This window comes from Molossus molossus, unplaced genomic scaffold (assembly GCF_014108415.1).
Source record: "Molossus molossus isolate mMolMol1 unplaced genomic scaffold, mMolMol1.p scaffold_m16_p_15, whole genome shotgun sequence".
In the NCBI taxonomy this organism is placed as follows: domain Eukaryota; kingdom Metazoa; phylum Chordata; class Mammalia; order Chiroptera; family Molossidae; genus Molossus; species Molossus molossus.
Window position 1 is genome coordinate 80,333,604 of NW_023425350.1, and position 20,867 is coordinate 80,354,470.

Consider the following 20,867-nt stretch of genomic DNA (forward strand, 5'->3'; position numbering starts at 1 on the left):
ATCTTTTAATTTGCTCATGACCCAGACCCCCTGAAAACAGTCCACTCCTCAGCAGGAAGACAGCCTCTCAACACTGCAGGTGCAGTGTCTGTGAGCAGAGCCCCTCCCTCGGGTGGCAGGTGCCTCTTACTCTGTAGTCATAGGTGGCATCTGGGTTCTCGTCGCAGGCGATGACCTCAGGAGCCATCCAGTAGGGAGTGCCAATGAATGTATTTCTCCTCCCCACGGTCCTGTCCAGCTGAGCACTCACCCCGAAATCGACTGGAAGAGAAAGAATGGGAAAGTAAAACCCAGCAAACAAGTAAAATACAGGATCAAGAAAAAAAGAGTGCAGTAAAGGTAGGGGTGAGGTCAAAGGGGGAAAAGGAGAGACATCTGTGATAAAGAATTCATTAACTGTTTTTAAAAGACCTAAACAAATTTAAAAAAAAATGTATCAAGAGAAGTGAGGAAGAGGTCTCTTCAGAGTAAACTGAAGCAGTAACACTTCATGGACACGTGACTTCCTCAAGGTAACCAACGCAACAGGGGGCAACTTGCCCAAGCAGAACCAAGACCCTCTCCCAGCTGGGAAACTACTGTGAAGCCTGGACTGGTCACCTCCGGAGGCCAGGATCACTCGCGGGTCACAGATGCACCTCCGGTCTGCGGGCCATCCTCAGAACCCACCTGGCCAGCTCTCCGGGGCACGCTCCCGTGACACACTTGGGGGTCAGGCAGGCAGTGCTGTTACCGCAGCTGAGAGCACAGCCCCTCACCAAGCACCTGCTGAGGTGCTTTTTAAAGGTGGACTAGATCCTTCTTAGTATAAAGAGTTTGTCTGTGATGCCTTAGTGGAAGAAAACTTAATGTTAATTCTGTTTAGAAATCTGATAGAAGCATTATATAAAAATGGGATGAGAAAAAGTTCAGATCCAGATAAGGGAAGCTGGAAATATAAAAGCAGCATTATAACACCATCTCTAGGATGACACTCTGAGCTCCACCAGCCACACACATGTTCACTGAGCACCTACTACACACAAGGCACTGTGCTAGGGGCTGGATAAGAATACGCTGGCAAATAAACCAGCTCACTGCACCCCCAGCACTTACATTCTCATGAAGGAGTCTGAAATATGAGCAAACAAATAGCTTAATAATGATAAATTGTGCTCATTACTGTAGAAGAAACAAGCAGTGCGACCCAGCACAGACCAGAGGGTCAGGGAGGCCTGTGGGGTGAGGAAACGCCGCAGCTGTGAAGCGGGGAGGGGGGTGTGGGAGGTCCTGAGGTACATTATAAGGAAGTTAAAATTAGTGACTGAGGAAGAAGAGAGAAGTGAGGGTCATCAAAAAATGAGGTTTAAAAGTAGGAGGGGCCATGGCTTTTTATGAGCCATGGTAAGAAAAGTGGATTTTACTCAAAGTAAAACAGAAAGCCACTAAAGGGCTTTACGCAGGAAAATGACACACTCCAATTTAGACACTAGTCCATCGCCTACATGGAGAACAGAGCAGAGGGGAGAGGCACACAGGAAGGGAGGGAGAGCCAGGCTCAGCAATAAGCGCCATCCCCCTGTTTAAATAGAGCGGAGACAGAAGATGTGGGCAGCAGACAGTCCTGGCTGCAGGCAGTGGGCCGGGAGTGCTGCTGGTCTGAGCTGGGCACCAGCACGGGGCCTGCAGCACGGTGGCACCTACCAAGCTTCACCTCCGCGTTCTCTGTCAGCAGCACGTTCTGGCCCTTGATGTCCCGGTGGATCACGTGGTGGATGTGAAGGTGGGCCAGCCCCTGCACAGGAAGACAGACCTGGACTTAGTGCTCCATCAGTGAGCCAACGACCAGGAACACACCCTGTGACACAGTGCATGTGTGGGCCAAAAGGTTCTGCGAACCATATTTAGAACCTACAATCCAATCTTAGTGCACTTCCAGGAATACATCACCCATCACACTACACAGACAAAGAAGTGCCCACCCTCCAACTGCAGTGGGTTAGGTCCCCTGGGAGACACACCACCCCTTTCTATCTGCCCCTGGAAGACACACTGTAGATTACCATCTGGATTTTCTCTGCTATAATTTGTGCTATTTGTGTACAGGGTGGTTTCTTGCCCATGCTCTGCATCTATCTTTTGGGTGGACAGCCCTGTGGTATATTTGAACTGGACACATCCCCAGGGAAAGTAAAGGGTGGGGGTGGGGCTTAATGCCGGCCCAAACACGCCTGGTTCCCCGCACAGTGACAAAGTAACTGCCACCGTCCCACCCTGCCCAAGTGCATATAATTCCGCTGCCAAAAGAGCTTTATGTTCAAGTACTTCTTCCCAAAGAGATAAACCCGAGTGGGCACACCACGCTGTGTGATGACCTTGTATCTGGAAGAAAGCCCAAGAGCAGGTCTCTTATGAGAGGGGGAGTAAGAACACAACCATATTTTGCATCTAAATATGGTCTAAAAGATAAAAATGCACCATTCTCACAACTCAGTTACTTGTCCCATCTTTAGCTACAGAAGCCAAATGAAGAGCCTGCCTCCTTTAGATATAAACAACCTATTCACTCTGCAAAGGCTCAATTCAAAAAGGGCAGATTAAACATAAGGGTCTGATTTTCCTGTTAATTTTTTGTGTGAAGTTTATTGTTATCATGACTTTATAGCTCTGAATGAAATATAGCAGCTGTTCTAGATCACTCATTTTCCAGCACAGGGGTTCCAGACCACCCTTCTCTAGTGCCCTGTGGAACAGAATGAACCGGACGGGCCTGCTTGCTCCTCCCCCACTCGGGACAGGGAGGGTTGGACCGGAAGCTCTGCCTGGGGCAAGGCACGAGTGACGTGTGTGACCCGGTGTGACAGCTAGGAAGACAGCCCTCCTTTCAGCATCATAAACTATGACTGCAAAAGAAGAGCTTCCCTAATTCTTTCACATTTCCTACTTTTATAACTTCCGCTCATTATTCTCTAACTTTCACAAACCCCCTTCCTACACTTTTATAGCACCAAGTGTTCTCAGACAAACGCGGCCGGTGCACTCGGTCCTCATGAGCAACATCTGTAGGAAACGTGTCCTGCCCGGTGCTGCCGCGAGGTGGGGCGCACCGTGCTGCTGAAGGTGTGGCCTGCAGCTCTCCCACTGCCCACGCCGAGCCCCTGCTCTGAACAGCGGAGACACTTTCTTGTGTGAGGTTCCCAGAAGGGACGCGATGTGGGCTCAACGGCTCCCATGCCAAAAGCGGAGCCCCAGTTATTCTTTCTGAGCAGAAATGACAAGTCCAAACACACCGAGGTAGACATTCTAGCCAGAATGAATCCATGTTTCAAAACTAGGGAACAGTTTTCCTGTGACATTCTCATTCATGAACAGAGAACAGGGAAGGAGCAGTTGAAGGCTGTCCTTCAGTATGGGTTACGAAAGGCTGTGAGTGCCCACACTCCCTAAAAAATACTCGTTTCTACCACAGTGCATGTGACTGCCGTGTAGACCGACCGTGGAAGAGGCTGGAGGGAACGTGCTGGAGCTGTGGCAACCCTTCTGGTCCCAAGAGTTTCAGTGGGCCGGCCCGAGAGATTCTGCACACACCCAGGGCCCCCCGAGGGCTCAGTACTCCCGCAGCTGCATGTAACACGCGGGGAGGAGCGAGGGCACGTCCTGCCACCAGGAGCCCGTCAGCTGCCTGAGGTGCTGCCTTCCTTCCCGAGAGCACCCCTCCCGATATGCTGCCTTCTTACAGAGCAGGTTCTTAGTAATCCCTTCATGATAAACACACACCAGCTTTTCATGCCCTGACTCTTTTGGGGGGTGTTTTTTTCTTTTTCTTTTTTAAGTTCACTGAGACTTTTGTCCCATTCCTGGTGAAGAGAGCCCTGGTTTTCACAGGCTCACTAGGTGCAGCATCTCAAAAGGGTGTTCATGAAGCTACGGTATTTGTTGAGCAGGGGCCTCAAACAACCTGGGCTGCTTTTAAATGCTGTCTGAGACCAATGGCAATGAAAGAGCTAACACAGTGCGCACACAGGTGACACACCTGCCTGCACATACAGACGCCTGCAAACTGTCTTTGATGAACTGTATTTGAAATATATTTGGTGCTTTGGACATTTATACTAAAAGTGAGTTCTCTGTTTGAGAATCCCTACACTGGGATGACATGGAGGAAAGGTGCCTGTGTGTGCTTTTAACAGAATGATAATAACTCATATTCACGAGAATTTGCTATGTACCCACATGTTACATAAAATGGTTCTTATACACTAACTCATTTAATTCTCCTAATAAAGGTACTCCCTTCATAGGCTTGTTATCTGTATTTTGCAGAGGAAGAAAGTAAGTCCTAAAAGTTGAGCACTTCACCAAGGGTGTATAGTGGTCCGTGGCAGAGGCTCATACCCCTCTGGTCACCTCCGGCACACACAAGCTTAGTCGGGGCTCTCCCCCTGCCCACCCAGCCAACGGTGTCAGTGGCCAGGGGCAAACACACCAGAGCGTCACTGAGTCCGTCCGGCAGTGCAGGGGTACTTCTTTCCCACTTTCAGACTCTGCTCCCGGTAATCACCATAAGAGATAGAACCCCGATGTTTTAACAGTAAAATGTGAATCTGGTTATAAACAGGTGGTTCTCCCATCTCACCCCGCAACCAGCTCTCTTAGGGGATTTCCTATTGTCAAGGGCTGTGTGAAACATCTAAGCGAGAAGGAATTAAACCTGTCTATGAATTCTGCACTCTCAACTTCCAGGCCCGTATGAAACTTAAATATAAAATGGGGGTAAATTTACCTACAAATGAAAAAGTAACTTTAAAAAAAATGTTTTTATTGATTTTTTTTTTAGAAAGATATGAAAGGAAAGAGATAGAAACACTGATATGAGAGAGAAACATTAACTGACTGCCTCCTTACACAACCCCTACTGGGGAGCGAGCCTGCAACCCGGGCATGTGCCCTGACTAGAGTCACCGGGACCTCAGTCCACAGGATGCGCTCAACCCACTGAGCCAGACCGAGCCAGACCAGCTGGGCTAAAGTAACATTTTTTTAATTAGTAAGAAAAGCATAACAATTAGATTCCGGCTTAACTCTATAGTCTTTATTTTTTAAACGTAGGGGTAAATGAAATCCAAACGAGGCGTTTAAGTGTGCAACACAGGGTGAGTGAGAGAAAAGCGGTGCTGGCTGACCGAGAGGGCGGGGCAACCCACAGGCCCTTTGCCAGTGTGGACAGCGAGACCTCTGCCCACTGTCGGGACAGCTCTGCCCCGGAGAGGAGTCCCTTAGGAGACACTGTGATAGTCATTCAGAAACACACTGAAATCATAAGCCAACCTTCTGACTGGCTACAAACAGCATCAACACTAGACCTTTCTCTCATACACGCGGGCCGACTGAACACAGCGCCCAGCACCGCTGAGAGCGAGCAGAGGCTCAGGCGCAGGGACAGCACTGACAGTGACAGCGGTCATTTCTCTTCTCCTCACTAGGACTTTCTTCTTAACACCTGGAGGTGAATTCAGGGAAATACAGACAAGTTTTGTTGAAATCTACTTTCTTAAGATACTTTACAAAATAATTGGATTCTTTAGATCAAATGTAGCTTGAACCATCAAAGCCAGCCAGCAAACAGAGCCCTTGGTTGTCAATAAAGATGAACCCATCCAGTTATAACTAATGCGAGGAAATGCTCTGTGCAAAGAAAATGGAAACGAGACACAACCCACGTGGGCACCGGGTCTTACCCTTAGGATCTCCCTGGAGATGTAAGCTATCCAGTCTTCTTTGAGCGTGTTCCCTTTGGTATTCTTCACCAGGTCCGTGATGGACCCCGCTCCACAGAACTCCATAACAAGCTGCAGGGCAGAAAACACACCGTGACCCACTTGCCCCACAGGGGCGAAGCCTCACGGACATCAGCACACACCCAGAGAAGTCGGGAAGGCGCACCTGACCTCCCTCTGCCCGTCCTACAGGTCCTAGGATCCAGCACGGGGCCCTTCTGGAAGCACTCAGATTGCCGAGGGCGCGCTGCCATCCCATTGGTTACCCAAGCACATTTGGTGCAAGAGGTCGCGAGCTCTGACATTCTGCAGCACATTCCCCAGGGTGGCGTTCTTCTCTCTCCTAAGCACAGGGGCACTGAGGGCCATTCTGCTCTTAATTAGTGCCCAATTACCAGAAATCTAATACAAATACTCCCTAACACTGTTTCTCATTTGCCAGATTCAAACTATTATGATTCTCATTGACTGGGCTTAAAACAAAAGATAAATGCTATTTTTAAATAATATATAGTTTTTAAAACTACACTATATACCACATGTACATGTTTGAACAACATGAACAGAAGAGTATTTTTAAAGAACCTGGAAAAATCAACCGAATGGAACCGAAGTGTTGACTGGGGGCATCTGGGCTATGGCAGTGGAAGCAACTGTTTTCCTTGTATTTTCTTAATTTTGCAAATTTTCCACAATGGCTTTTTAAAAAACTTAAAAAAGTATTAATTTATCTTCCTGCTTTCTAAGTCCAGAACCTTTGGTATAATGAATGTGATGACCATATTTCTGACACTATCTCAATTTCATCATCTTGAATATAAATGTGTCGATAAGAGATAAGTGCAAATGTGTCAAAGCCAGAAACTTCCCTGGAATCTCTTGTTTTTAATTAACTATTATCGCCACTGTTATTAAAACTCCTGACACAGCTGGTTTCCTTGAGGTCTGTCTCTCGCTTCCCGGTGCAGAGAAGATGCATTCAGTGGAGCTTCCATAAATAGTTTTTATTGTTCTTTTGCTTTTATTTTTAAGCTCCTAATTTCCTTGCTCTTCGGTTGCATTCCTTTTAAAACACGTCATTTTATTCCTGAAACACAAATTTAACTCTTTTCCAGGCAAAGAGAAATCAGCATCAAAATGAACATCAGTACAATGTCCACCAAGTCGGCCAAGAAAGATGCCAGACACGCCCTATTCTTTGCTTTTCTGTCCCCTTCTCCTGGAAGGTCCCCAATGTCCTTTCGATACAACCCAAGAGGAACCCCAGAGGCTGAGGAAGCAGGTGCCTACCCAGAGCTGGTCGTCATGTCCTGGGGGGCTCTTTTTAATGAAAGCACCATAATATGTTGCAATATTTCTATGATGAGAATACTTCTTCAGCATATTTATCTCCAGTTTGATTTCTTCCTCTTCATCCTTAAAAAAATGAAATAAAACGTGGCTTCTGAAGGATGTGCTTGTTCTACTGCCCCTCCCCCCATGGGCAGTCACAAAGGTTCCAGTCCATTCACTTATCCTCATGCCAAGAACTGGGGACTTTAAAATGTGACTACAGGCCATGCAAGAAATGTGTACGTGTGGGAGGCACAGACGGATACAGGAGCAGCGAGGGCCCTGCGCCCCAGCTCCTGCTCGAACTATGTGAACCTCAGGCAATTTACTCGACCTCTTTGGACCTCAATTTGCTCATCTGTAAAAATGGGAGCAAAAAAGAGAATTGACTCATACTATTTCAACTAATTACTAAAAAAGGCTATCTATTTTCTAGAGTGCACTGGGGAACACCCCCGCCCGACACGGAGGCAGAGCAGCTCACTCTGCCCACCGGCACCAGCTCTGCCTGGCGAGGCCCAGGGCAGAGGGCAGCACGGAGCAGCAGGCCTGCTGAGACTCCAACACCCGGAACAGCAGGGAGGGTCCAGTGAGCCCCGGTAACGAAACAGTAGGTTTTCTAGACTTGATTCATCCCCAGCCTCTTGCTTTATTTTAAAACAAGATGCACAGAGAAGAAAAGCAGAGTTGATATGAGAAGACCAGAGGAGACATGAAGGACAAAGAGGACGGCACAAGTCTGAGAGACCAGAACAAGCCGCCCTGTGAGCGCAGGGGCGCGGTCTCTGCCTTCCTCACACACACCCTGGCCGGCACCCTGCCCTTTGCGCAGACAGGCACAGGGGGCAGCAGAACGAGGGGAAAGCAGACTGGACATGGGAAAGCAGAGAGAAGTTGAAGGAAAGAGAAACTCAACCTTGGTCAGTTAGAAGAAAAATAAAAAGATCCTTGAAAAAAATCTGATAACTTGATTCCCTTGACTCCATATATTTTGAAGTTGAAATGATGACTGGTTCCCTCAAATGCCCTTATTCTTCTGCACTGACACATCCCACTTACTAGTGGTGTTCTTCCAAGACTTGGGGTTTCTGAGCAGTCTCGGTGCCTGTGTGCCACAGAGAGCAGCCCTGGACAGGAGCGTGCGCTCACACGCACAGAGCGCAGGAATGAAGGCCGATCACCAGGACGGAGGAGGGCAGAACGCGCACACACACACACACACACACATGCACACACACACGCACAGAGCGCAGGAATGAAGAAGGCCAATCACCAGGATGGAGGAGGGCAGAACGCACACACACACACACACACACACACACGCGCACACGCACACGCACACGCACACACAGAGCGCAGGAATGAAGAAGGCCAATCACCAGGATGGAGGAGGGCAGAACGCACACACACACACGCGCACACGCACACGCACACGCACACACAGAGCGCAGGAATGAAGAAGGCCAATCACCAGGACGGAGGAGGGCAGAACGCACACACACGCGCGCGCACACGCGCGCGCACACGCACACACAGAGCGCAGGAATGAAGAAGGCCAATCACCAGGACGGAGGAGGGCAGAACACACACACACACACACGCGCACACGCACACACGCACACGCACACGCACACACAGAGCGCAGGAATGAAGAAGGCCAATCACCAGGACGGAGGAGGGCAGAACGCACACACACACACACACACACACACACGCGCGCACACGCACACGCACACGCACACACAGAGCGCAGGAATGAAGAAGGCCAATCACCAGGAAGGAGGAGGGCAGAACGCGCGCACACACACACACGCACACGCACACACAGAGCGCAGGAATGAAGAAGGCCAATCACCAGGACGGAGGAGGGCAGAACGCGCACACACACACACACACACACACGCACACGCACACACAGAGCGCAGGAATGAAGAAGGCCAATCACCAGGACGGAGGAGGGCAGAACGCGCGTGCGCACACACACACACACACACACACGCACACGCACACACAGAGCGCAGGAATGAAGAAGGCCAATCACCAGGACGGAGGAGGGCAGAACGCGCACACACACACACACACACACACACGCACACGCACACACAGAGCGCAGGAATGAAGAAGGCCAATCACCAGGACGGAGGAGGGCAGAACGCGCGCGCGCACACACACACACACACACGCACACGCACACACAGAGCGCAGGAATGAAGAAGGCCAATCACCAGGACGGAGGAGGGCAGAACGCGCACACACACACACACACACACACACGCACACGCACACACAGAGCGCAGGAATGAAGAAGGCCAATCACCAGGACGGAGGAGGGCAGAAAACGCGCGCACACACACAATGAAGAAACCTACTGTAACAGCCTAGCAGCTCCATGTGCCCTCCCTGTGCCCTCTGTGAGGCCCTCACAAGGACTCACAGACCACAAATAAGTTTGGTTTGCAAATATTGTTCTTTAAGATAAAAGCCGCAACATCGTTAATCAAATATTAATGACAAGACCAAATAAAAACAAACAAAATTATCTTTTAAACTAACATCCTGTGTACACTGCTGCGTTAGAAACCGAACACATGATAGACATCACCACCTCAGAACAGTGACTCTCAAACGCAGGCGTCCAGGCTGGTCCTGGCCTGAGCCAGGGCTCCACGGGCCAGAACACAGAAGCATCTTTGGTGAGCATAGCTGTCTGACTTTCGAGGTGATGGCTGCACGTAAAAGCTGAGTCATGTGGCCAAGTACATCTGCACATCTGCAATAACGCGGGCGAGCTCTGTACACGTGCAAACATTGTTTCATCTATGATTCCAAAGTGGCCGTGTTTGAAGGAACAATTGATTCCAATGTGATGCTGAATAACTATGTCAACCCCAATGAAACCTGGGTTTAGCCTGGCTAGGGTTAAAGAATAACACCCTTCAGTGTGGAACCGTTCTTCCAAGGAACTTTATACTAAAACATAAAGGTGGACATGTTTATTAACATAAGGCACAAGGAAGCAGGCCCCAGATAGAACCAGAAAGCCCAGTTCATCCAAAGCTTTGTCCTCTGCTCTTTCCACACACTCACTCACGGGCAGTGTGTGACGGTGACCGTGACCTCAACCTGCGGGCACACGAAGTCTGCGCCCTTCCGAGCCACCACGGGTGGCCCCCAGCTGTGCCTGTGGGCTCCTGGGCAGCCCGGGGCAGTGGGGGGCCTGTCAGGACGGACAGATGTCTGACACACGCAGCCATGCCTTCGGCCACGAACATGCTCGCAGCAGAAAGGGCCGCAAGGTCAGACCTCCCGCGCTCCCGACACGGGGCTGCGGGCTGAAGGTCTGCTCGTTGTTTCTTTCACACTACACCTACCGGGATCCAGTACAAAGACGATACAGAACAAAAGAACGATGGTGAGTCAGAGCGGAGGGCGTGGAAACTCCGGCTACAGCTGTGTCTTGTGGTCAGAGCAGCGGATCACTCCTGAAGTTCAGAGCCTCTCCTGGACTGACAGCCTCGGCTCTATGGGTCATCGCTGCCCTCCGCCCGCTCCCCACCCTGGCTGCACTGCCCCAAGGGCCACTGCTGCCCGCGACGCTCTGCCAGCAGGCTTCACTCCCTCCCAAAGCAAAGGCCGCGTCGCTTCCTGAGCAATGAAGGACAAGGCGTTGCTGACTAGTTCCGGTATTTCTTCTCGCTTGTCTCGGAGTCCACCAAGTTAGAATCCTTATACGTGTTATAGAGATAAAAGTCTCACACTTAACTCAGCACTGCCCACTGGTGTGAAACTGAACGTGCACACTGGCAGGCCTGTCCGCACACCGCCGGCCCGCCGGCCGAGCCGCTGCAGCTGGCAGACACGTCCAGAGCGCTGAGCAATGGGTCCAGACTTCCCGGCTCTCCTGCTCTTGCTTCTGTGGTGACCGAACAGACTGCTGCCATCGGACACACAGAGGCACTCAGCACCTGACTGCCATTTACTGACCAGAGCCCGCCTTGGAGAGAAAGCAGCAGAGATGCAGGACCTGCACAAGCTCTGAGCTGGAATCCTGATCACGACCAATGCTTATCAATACAGTGTTTTATGTGATCTTAGAGGAGAGTAATAAAGAACCACCTTCCAAGTTCAAACCTCCTGTAACCATCAGTTAAAAACAAGTGTGGTGTTCTTGCCCTGGCCAGCAGTCAGAGTGTCGGCCCACGGACCAATGAGTCCCGGGTTCGATTCTGGTCAAGGGCACATACCTGGGTTGTGGTTTGCCCCCAGCCCTGGTCGGGGTCGTGTGGAAGGCAACCAGTTGATGTGTCCCTCTCATGCTGATGTTTCTCTCTCTCTCCCTCTCTACCCTTTCCTCTCTCTCTCCCTCTCACTCTATCTGAAGATAAATAGAAAAATATATCCTCGGGTAAGGATTAAAAAAATTTAAGAAGTGTGGTGGTCTCAATCCAACACTTAAATAGATACACACACCACCACCACCTGGTTTTGCCTCAGAAGGTACAACAGAAAGCAGACTCAGGGTGGCCAGAACTGAACTTCTAAGAGTCCAAGTGACTCTGCTCTTCATTCCCCTGCCTAGGAGGCCACACTCATAAACAAATGGAAAAAGCCCTGGCTCATGGTGGTCACTGGTTAGAGCGGCAGCCTGAGGACCAAAGGGCTGCTGGTTTGCTTTCTGGTCAAGGGCATGTACCTGGGGTGCAGGTTCAATCCTCAGCCCTGGTCAGGGAGCGTATGGGAGGCAACCAATCAATGTGTCTCTCTCACATAGATGTTTCCCCTCTCTCTCTCTCTCTCCCCCTCCCTCCCTTCCCTTGGGTGAGGATTAGTAACAACAACAAAAACTGAAGGTAATTTGAGAGAGATGAGCCTTTCTGGAAAGAAAGGAGGGGCTCCCTCCTGGTCTTCTCCGGTGATGAGGCAGCTGCCGGCCTACTTCATGCTTTGATGCCAATTAGCATTTGGACACCAACCAGCGGAAGTGCAGCCTCACAGAAGGTCTTTGTCTCCGGCGGGGCGGGACTAGGCCAGCACTCTCTGTGGCCTCCTGGGCTGCCAGGGAATGGGGGAGGGGACATCAGAACAGTGGTCATTTTCAAAGAAGGCTGTGGGTCTACAAAGGAGGCACATGACAAGCCCTGCCCACCCCACCACGCAGCACACGGCAATGCCTATTATGGTTTCCTAACTGCCCCTCCTCCCACTGAGGCAGCAGCTCCACGAACAGAGGCAGGCAGACTTCAGGAAAGCCGACGAGAAGAATCCAACAGGACTGGGCACCGTCCTGCTGACCTGCTCCCCGCCCTCTCCCGAGGGCAGCACGTGAACAGCTGGACACAATGCAGGGGTGGCATCTGTCATGCCTTCTAGCTAGCTGGCCTGGTGAATGAGACATGCACATATCTCTGGCAGATTTCACCACCAAGATGTATATATGAATACACATTTGAAGTGAAAATATCTGTTTTTAAAAAGCAGTTTGTAAGCTTGTTTTCGTTAACCACTACCAAACCCTTTCTGTGTGACCACGAACTTGTAGACAAATGAGACCACCTTTCACCTAGCAAATCCCAGCTGCACCTGAGATTATTATTCATCACACCACACTGAATTGACCAAAATTAAATGTCTTACTCAGAGAGACACATATAAAGTTATACAACCTGAATTCCCTGGAAATTGAAGCAAAAGTGAACAGAACTATGTAGGAAGGGGCTTAGAACAAAATGAAGAGTACAGGACCTCGTCCCAGGAAAAAATGGCCTGCCCTTCAATCAGCCCCAGTGTCCCAGGATTAGTCAGTATCAGAACAAAAACCCAAGAGAAAAATTACATAATTAACATAGCTGAAATGAAAATCAGATGTTCATGACATCTTGCTCAAGAAAAAACACTATTTTGAACCCTTTTAGACAGAAAGACATGTTCTCGAGTTATGCTACTGAATCAATGAACTTCTGGGATTCCAAAGCCCTCAACTCAGAAATACACTTTGTAAGGCTACAGCTGCCACCCACAGTGATTCTGCTGATGGGTTGGAGCAAAGTAAACTAAAATCCTTCTCGAAAAGAATCACCATTCTAGGTGCCATTAGAAACCATCATGATTCATGAGGTCAATATACCAAGGTTAACAGGAGCTGGAACGTACTGATTCCAGCCTCATGGGCCTCGGAGGGGCTCAGTGCGCAGCAGTGGCCAGCAGAGGGACAGCAGGAGCAGCAGCCGCAGGCGGGACCCTGCTGCAGACTCAACAGGCCTTCCCTGGACGAGGAGCGCTTCTCACGGGAGCCCCAGAGCCCTCTCTTCCAACGGCACCCATCCTGTGCAGATGCTGTGACAGCAAAGCACTGAGCGTCCTCACGGAGCCTAGAGCAGTGGTGAAGACGGTGCCGGCCAGGCCCTGAGCGTCCTCACGGAGCCTAGAGCAGTGGTGAAGACGGTGCCGGCCAGGCCCTGAGCGTCCTCACGGAGCCTAGAGCAGTGGTGAAGACGGTGCCGGCCAGGCCCTGAGCGTCCGCGCGGAGCCTAGAGCAGTGGTGAAGACGGTGCCGGCCAGGCCCTGAGCGTCCGCGCGGAGCCTAGAGCAGTGGTGAAGACGGTGCCGGCCAGGCCCTGAGCGTCCGCGCGGAGCCTAGAGCAGTGGTGAAGACGGTGCCGGCCAGGCCCTGAGCGTCCGCGCGGAGCCTAGAGCAGTGGTGAAGACGGTGCCGGCCAGGCCCTGAGCGTCCGCGCGGAGCCTAGAGCAGTGGTGAAGACGGTGCCGGCCAGGCCCTGAGCGTCCGCGCGGAGCCTAGAGCAGTGGTGAAGACGGTGCCGGCCAGGCCCTGAGCGTCCTCACGGAGCCTAGAGCAGTGGTGAAGACGGTGCCGGCCAGGCCCTGAGCGTCCGCACGGAGCCTAGAGCAGTGGTGAAGACGGTGCCGGCCAGGCCCTGAGCGTCCGCACGGAGCCTAGAGCAGTGGTGAAGACGGTGCCGGCCAGGCCCTGAGCGTCCGCACGGAGCCTAGAGCAGTGGTGAAGACGGTGCCGGCCAGGCCCTGAGCGTCCGCACGGAGCCTAGAGCAGTGGTGAAGACGGTGCCGGCCAGGCCCTGAGCGTCCGCACGGAGCCTAGAGCAGTGGTGAAGACGGTGCCGGCCAGGCCCTGAGCGTCCGCACGGAGCCTAGAGCAGTGCTGGCTGAGGACCGACTGCAGCTCTGCAAGCAGCGGTACTGCGGACAGATGCTGTCAAACAGACCACCTGCTGCAGAGCAAGCATTGGTGAAGTCCGTCAGTGCAACAAACGTGATTGCGGTCTTCTTTTAAGAAGTTGCCAAAGCCACCCGACCTTCAAACACCACCGCCTAGAGCAGTCAGCAGCCATCAGCATTGAGGCAGGTCCTCCACCAGCAAAGACTGCGATGCACTGAGGCCCCGATGATGGTCACATTCTTCAGCAAAAAGGTATTTATTTATTTATTCCTATTTTTAAATTATATTTATTGAGGTGATACTGGTTCAGGTCATATAGATTTCAGGTGTACATTTCTATGATACATGATCTGTATACTGCATTGTGTGCCTACCCACCACCCAAAGTAGCAATAAAGTATTTTTAAATTAAGGTATATACTTTTAAAAAATGTTTTCATTGATTTTTTTGAGAGGGAGAGGGAGAGAGAAACATCAATCATCTGCCTCCTGCACAACACCCCATACTGGGGATGGAGCCTGCAACCTGAGCATGTGCCCTAACCAGGAACCAAACCTGCAACCTCTTGGTGCTTGGGAAGACGCTCAACCAACTAAGCCACACTGGCCAGGGCAATATACTTTGTTCTTTTTAGACATAATGCTATTGCACACTTAAACTTACAATTTAATGTAAACATAACTTTTACATGTAGCAGGAAACCAAAACATTTCTAAAACTTGCTTTCCTGTGATATTCCATTCACTGTACTGTGGTGATCTGGCACCGAACCCACACTATCTCTGAGGTCTGCTACTGGGACCCTAGAGTACCTGCTACTGGGGACCCTAGAGTACGGTAATCAAAAGCAGGACCTGAAACCTAGATCCTGGTTGAAATGGAAAACAAATCTACCAGGTAAGGTCCAGTGTGACCAAAATCAAATCCTTCACTAAACACTTGATTACTAATCGAAGGAAATCAGAACATGTCGACCCAAACTATGCTTCTTTGACATAAGCATTATTTTGAAATAAAAGCACCTGAAAAACAGCAGGTACAAAAAAGGCACTCTGGCCTCCCCTGGAAAGCAAGACATAAAACTCCCATTTGAAAGATGTCCGCCCTGTACCAGTTGGGAAAAAAATCTAATCACTAGAGACAGGGTGTTGAGGTCAAGAGAATTCTGTACGAGCAAACCCTGATAAAATGACTCTTATCTTCCTTTAGCCTCCCCTTATGTTTTACTTTCCCACAATTGCCTCTGTTCACAAGTATAAAAGCATTTGGGTTTTACTACTTCTTTGAGTTATCATTTTTCTTGTGAAGGTTCTCATGTATATATAAGATATACATGTTAATAAACAAACTTGTTTGTTTTTCCTCTTGCTAATCTGTTGTTACAGGGAACCTGGTCAAACACCTAGAAGGGTAGAAGGAAAAATATTTTCGTCCCCCACATAATCAAACTTGTAATTATATTATTAGACCAAAAGGGAGCAGTAATCCCAAATGCTCAGATTACAAAACAGTATGTTCTTGACATCAACACTCCGCCACTCACAACACAAGTGTGTAAACACATTAAGTACACATGTTTTAATGAGTCTGCAGAAAGAAAAAGAAGAAATGTTACCAAAAATTATCTCTGGATTATAGATATTTTCTTCTTTAATCTACCTAATTTTCTTCAATTGACATTTTATTTCGGAGGGGGTAGTTAAGAGAATAGTTTAGGATAGAGTTAGCTCCATAAAAAATTCAAAATGAGTTTCCTTCTGGCAAATCACGTGGTCCACGGTGTCCTCACCCCCACCCCTCCTTGCTTTTCTAGAGTCACAGTCAATCGCCCTGCTCGGCTGCTTCCTCCAATGCTCACTAGGGGGTTGATAGACCTTGAAGAACTAGAACCTTACCGGTTAATCTGCCTTCTGCCGGGTCAGTGGCACCAGAGAGCGCTGACCTTGGTTTTTCCTTTGCTCTAATGGTACCAACCCAGACCCATAACTTCTTGAATCAGAAATTTACACACTTAGGTCTTTCCTGGAACAAAGCAGAAGGTAAATGGGGCCCAAGATCACCCATCATGCTGTCTTAACTTCCTGATTTGCCAGAATACCTTGAAGAGACTCGCCCCAGTCCACTAATACTCTTCCCTAAGCCAGGGGCAAAGCCCATGAGCTTCCCCACAGTGCAAGCAGGAGAAGAATATGGTGCATGCTGAATAGTCTTACTCAAAGCTCCACCAACAGGCCCAAGGAGAGACTGGCAACAGCTCTGACGTAGCAATACACGTCTCTGCATTTCATATTGGACCCACCTGTGTGCTCTCATGTACAGAGCTCCTGCTCCCCTATCAGACATGGTGAGTCAGACAAGGGCTGGCTCTATAAAAGTCTTCAACTGAAAAGAACAAAGGGAACGTCTGTTCCTGGCAAAGACCAGATTCATCCTCCCACCTGAACAACTAAAATTAGACAAAACATATAAAAAAGTCTACAACACTGAACATAGGCACTGACGGATGAGTAAACATGAGCAAAACCCTACAATGGCCTGCTGCCTTGAGAGAGGTTCCAGTTGCAGCGAAGGGATAGGAAACCCAGTCAGAGCTCATGGGATTCTGAGTTGAAAAGACAGAGCTAAGAGGCTGTGAAGTCCATGGCTGCTAGAGTTTGTAAGACAGAAGACCAGAGGATGAGCTCTGAGATCCCCTGGAGTATGCAGCAGAACCCTGCTCAGCACATCCTCGCTAGGACACTATCAGAGGTCAGGAAGAGAACCCCCAAGGGCACTGGGAGGGGGGTGGCACCCAGTGCTCACAAGGCCAGGTAATAGTGCCTGCTATCACTGACTAGACAAAAAACTCATCATTCTCAGGAAGCTGGGTAAAGCATTCAAGCTCAACTGTGGGACAAAAATCAATCCTAGACTAAATGTTGATCTAATCCCAGCAAACCAACCTTTAAAACGATCAGTTTCCAAATAACTAAATGCATCCCAGAACAAAGCTCAAGAATATTATAAGAATATAAAATATCGCCCTGGCCGGTTTGGCTCAGCGGTTAGAGCATTGGACTGCGGTCCAGAGAGACCCGGGTTCGGTTCCCACTAAGGGCATGTACCTCGGTTGCAGTTTGTCCCCGGCCCTGGTTGGGCCGTGCAGGTGGCAGCCACTCGATGTGTCCCTTTCACGTCAATGTTTCTCTCTCTCTCCCTCTCTCGCTCCCACTCTATCTGAACAAAAAATGGGAAAATGTCCTCAGGTGAGGATTAAAAATAAAAAAAAATAAAAAAAGAATATTATAAAGTCTAGCATCCAATTAAAAACTACCAGGCATGCAAAGAAGCAGGAACAAATACACACGGGGAGGTGTGGGGTGTCACCTGAAAGAAACCCAGAACTAACACAAGTGATGCAAAATTAGCAGACAAAAACAAACCAATAACCATTGTGCCTCCTAGGCATCTGCCCATGAAGAAATATGAGACTCAATTTGTTTTATATGTTCCGTAAAATCAGTGCATTTAGAAAGCAATGACTTAGATTTCCAGATGTTCCAACTTCTCAAGCAGAGTGGAAAAGTAAACCCCCACACACCATACAGATCATCTGTTCCCACTTTTCTGTAACTAAAAAGATATAATCCTAACTTTTAAAAAATGCAAATCACCACAGGGAAAATCTGAACAAAATTAATGTGGGCACCACCCTGCTTTTGATAAGATTAAAATAATTGTTTAATCTCAGTTGCTATAAGCAAGCTGTGAGAGGTCATGCCTAAACCAAAAGTATAAAAATTGCTGCCCTTGCCCTCGCTGTCTGGCTCAGCGGTTAGAGCGTCGGCCCATTGACCAATGAGTTGTGGGTTCGATTCCGGTCAAGGGCACGTACTTCAGTTGCGGTGCATCCCCAGCCCTGGTCAGGGTTGCGCGGGAGGAAACCAGTCAATGTGTCTCCCTCACATCAATGCCCCCCCACAATCTAATGATAAACAAAGAAGTGCCCTCAGGTGAGGATTAAAGAAACATGGCTGCCCTGGCCGTGCGGGTTCGATTCCCCATCAGGGCACAAACCTAGGTTGCAGGGTCAATCCCTGGTTGGAGTGTGTGCAGGAGGCAACTGGTCAATGTTGTCTTTCTCTCTAAAAATTGGTGGAAACATCCTTGGGTGAGAATTTTTTTTTAAAGTATAAAAATTGCCAAAATAAAGCAAGTAACTGCTGTAAAGACCACAGCTAGAAAAGAGCTGGGGAGGAAGGGGGAGCCTGGGGTGGAGGCCGTCGGAGAGCCAGTATTCATAGGGTGCAGTGATTCTCCATTTCTTTTTTTTTTTTTTTTGGTACGTGCCCCTAGCGGAAACTGAACCTGGTCCACAGGCCGATGCTCCAACCACTGAGCCAAATCGGCCAGGGCTTTTTTTTAAAATTTTTTTGATTCTCCAATTCTTGAGGTACTAGTGGCCAAGCAAGGATGTTTGGTGTCTCCTCGGTTACCTTCATCTTTCACTCTTCCCGCCTCCCTCCTCCTCCTCCTCCAAGCTGCCTAACTCCTGCTTATATTATCTGGCTATTTCATGAGGCAATACAGTAGGTGAGTGACAAAAGGAAAAAGTAGAAATCAAGCAACAGTCACTGAGAGAAAAGTGAAGATGTTCTATTGTTTAACTGTCTTTTAAATGTGATGGTGTCAAACCATAATCAACACTGCCTCTGGCCTGTCCTGCCAGATCACAGAAACACAACCGAGTCACCACTAACCCTACTTCACAGCCCTACAGACGTCCTGGAGGCCGCGTCCGAAGCTGTAGTCAGCTCCGCTTGTCCGAAGGTGGCTTCCCTAGATGTGATTCAGAAAGACAGTGTCAAGAAGACAGTGACCGAGTCCCTTCTATCTTCAGGTACAAAAGAAAACAGAACCAAGACGACATTCCTGACTCCGTCCATGCGGTTTTCGGTGACAACACTCACTTGGCAGCACCCTCCACGCCCACTCACACTGGGATACAGCACACCTGTGAGGACCGCCCCGCCCTGTCTCATAGCTTCTGAAATCTGTGATCATTTCTCACCAAGGTGGTGCAAAGAAAAGCCACACTCATCTTCTGCTCTGTAAACGAGCATGAGATACAGTTCTGCACACAGAGCTCCCGAAGCAGCGTGTGCACCCAGACCGGGCAACCTCGGCCCATGCAGTCTGACACCACGCGCCCTCAGAAGCAGGCAGGTGGACAGGTGTGGACAGCGCACGCTGCCAGGTTTCACAGACTCACCTGTTACTGGCTCGAGGCCACGCAAGGCTCCCAGCGGTCAGTCAGACCAACAGCCAGCCACCTGACGGTCCGGAACCTGCTTCGTGCCTGCCTACCAGCATGCGGGCAGTCGGCCACGCGAGGCAGGGGAGCAGTCGCGCTGAGCTACGCGCTGCTGCCTTCTCTCCGGCACAGGGCACGTGCTGCACTGCAGGGGCTCCTCTCCAGAAACCGTGAGACACCAAAAGACTGGAAGGAACTGACACCCGAGCACCTTTCCTGTGTGATCCACTAGCAACACGGGACTCATTGTGGGCTGCAGCTGTGCGGACTCTGCCCTCCCGCGGCCACGCCCCTCCACCAGGCGTCAGCTCCGAAGAGGTGGAACCCAGCGCCTGCTCCTGCCAACGCCCAGAGCTGCGTGCAGTTCATCAAAAATAACTTTGTTATGAATGTGACTTTAAAAGAGATACAGGATTACTGTTTAAAGTACAAATTTAACTGCATGCTGGAATTAACAGTGTTTTCCAGAAAAGAAATCTTTTAATTTCAGAGCAGAAGGCAATAACAGGATTGACATAATACAATTTAAACAGGCAAAAGCTGTGGTACATATACACAATGGAGTACTATGCAGCTGTAAGAAAGAAAGATCTCTTATCCTTTGAGATGACATGGAGGGACCTGGAAAGTATTATCCTAAGTGAAACAAGCCAAGCAGAGAAAGACAAATATCACATGATCTCACTTATTTGTGGAATATAATGAACAAAACAAACTGATGAACAAAACAGACCCAGAGACACAGAGGTAGGGTACAGACTGACAAAGCTCAGAAGAGGGGTGGGGGGGGAGGGAAGAGATAAACCACAGAACTTATATGCATGGACATGGACAACAATGCTGGGGGTGGAGGGGGGCGGAGGGAGAGTGTCAATGGGGTAAAAATAATTTAATAAAAATAATTTAAAAAAATAAATAAACAGGCAAACAAGAATAAAGTTTCCACAAATTCTGAAGAGGTAAGTCACACGCAATCACTTACAAAGAACTTTAGGGCAGTCTACTACATACAATTTCACAAAACTGTCCTAAGTCATTTTGGTCTAAAAAAGCTCATTCAGGATTATGTCCCTTAGTCCCTCTCCCCCTTCTGCAGGTGTGCCCGTGTGCTCGCACTGTGAAGAGCTGCAGCAGGCTCTGGGGAGCCATCTGCAGGCCGGAGGACTGGCAGCACCCTCTCAGGAGGGCAACAGACAGGGATACTCCCCAAAGAAAAACAGTGCTCCCTGCACTCTGAAGGCCTCCGTACACTCAGGGAGTCTGGGTGGCGCCTCTGGGTCAGGCTGGCCACCT

General features: G+C 49.5%; 1 protein-coding gene across 1 annotated transcript in view; it reads right to left on the reverse strand.

Annotated features, from left to right (window-relative positions):
- The window catches only part of MAP4K4 (mitogen-activated protein kinase kinase kinase kinase 4), a 180,378-nt gene that overhangs the window by 58,103 nt on the left and 101,408 nt on the right, over window positions 1–20,867 (reverse strand). The window contains 4 exon segments of the mRNA XM_036262518.1: window positions 131–261; window positions 1,684–1,774; window positions 5,718–5,828; window positions 7,047–7,172. Coding sequence (XP_036118411.1) covers window positions 131–261; window positions 1,684–1,774; window positions 5,718–5,828; window positions 7,047–7,172 — 459 coding nt within the window.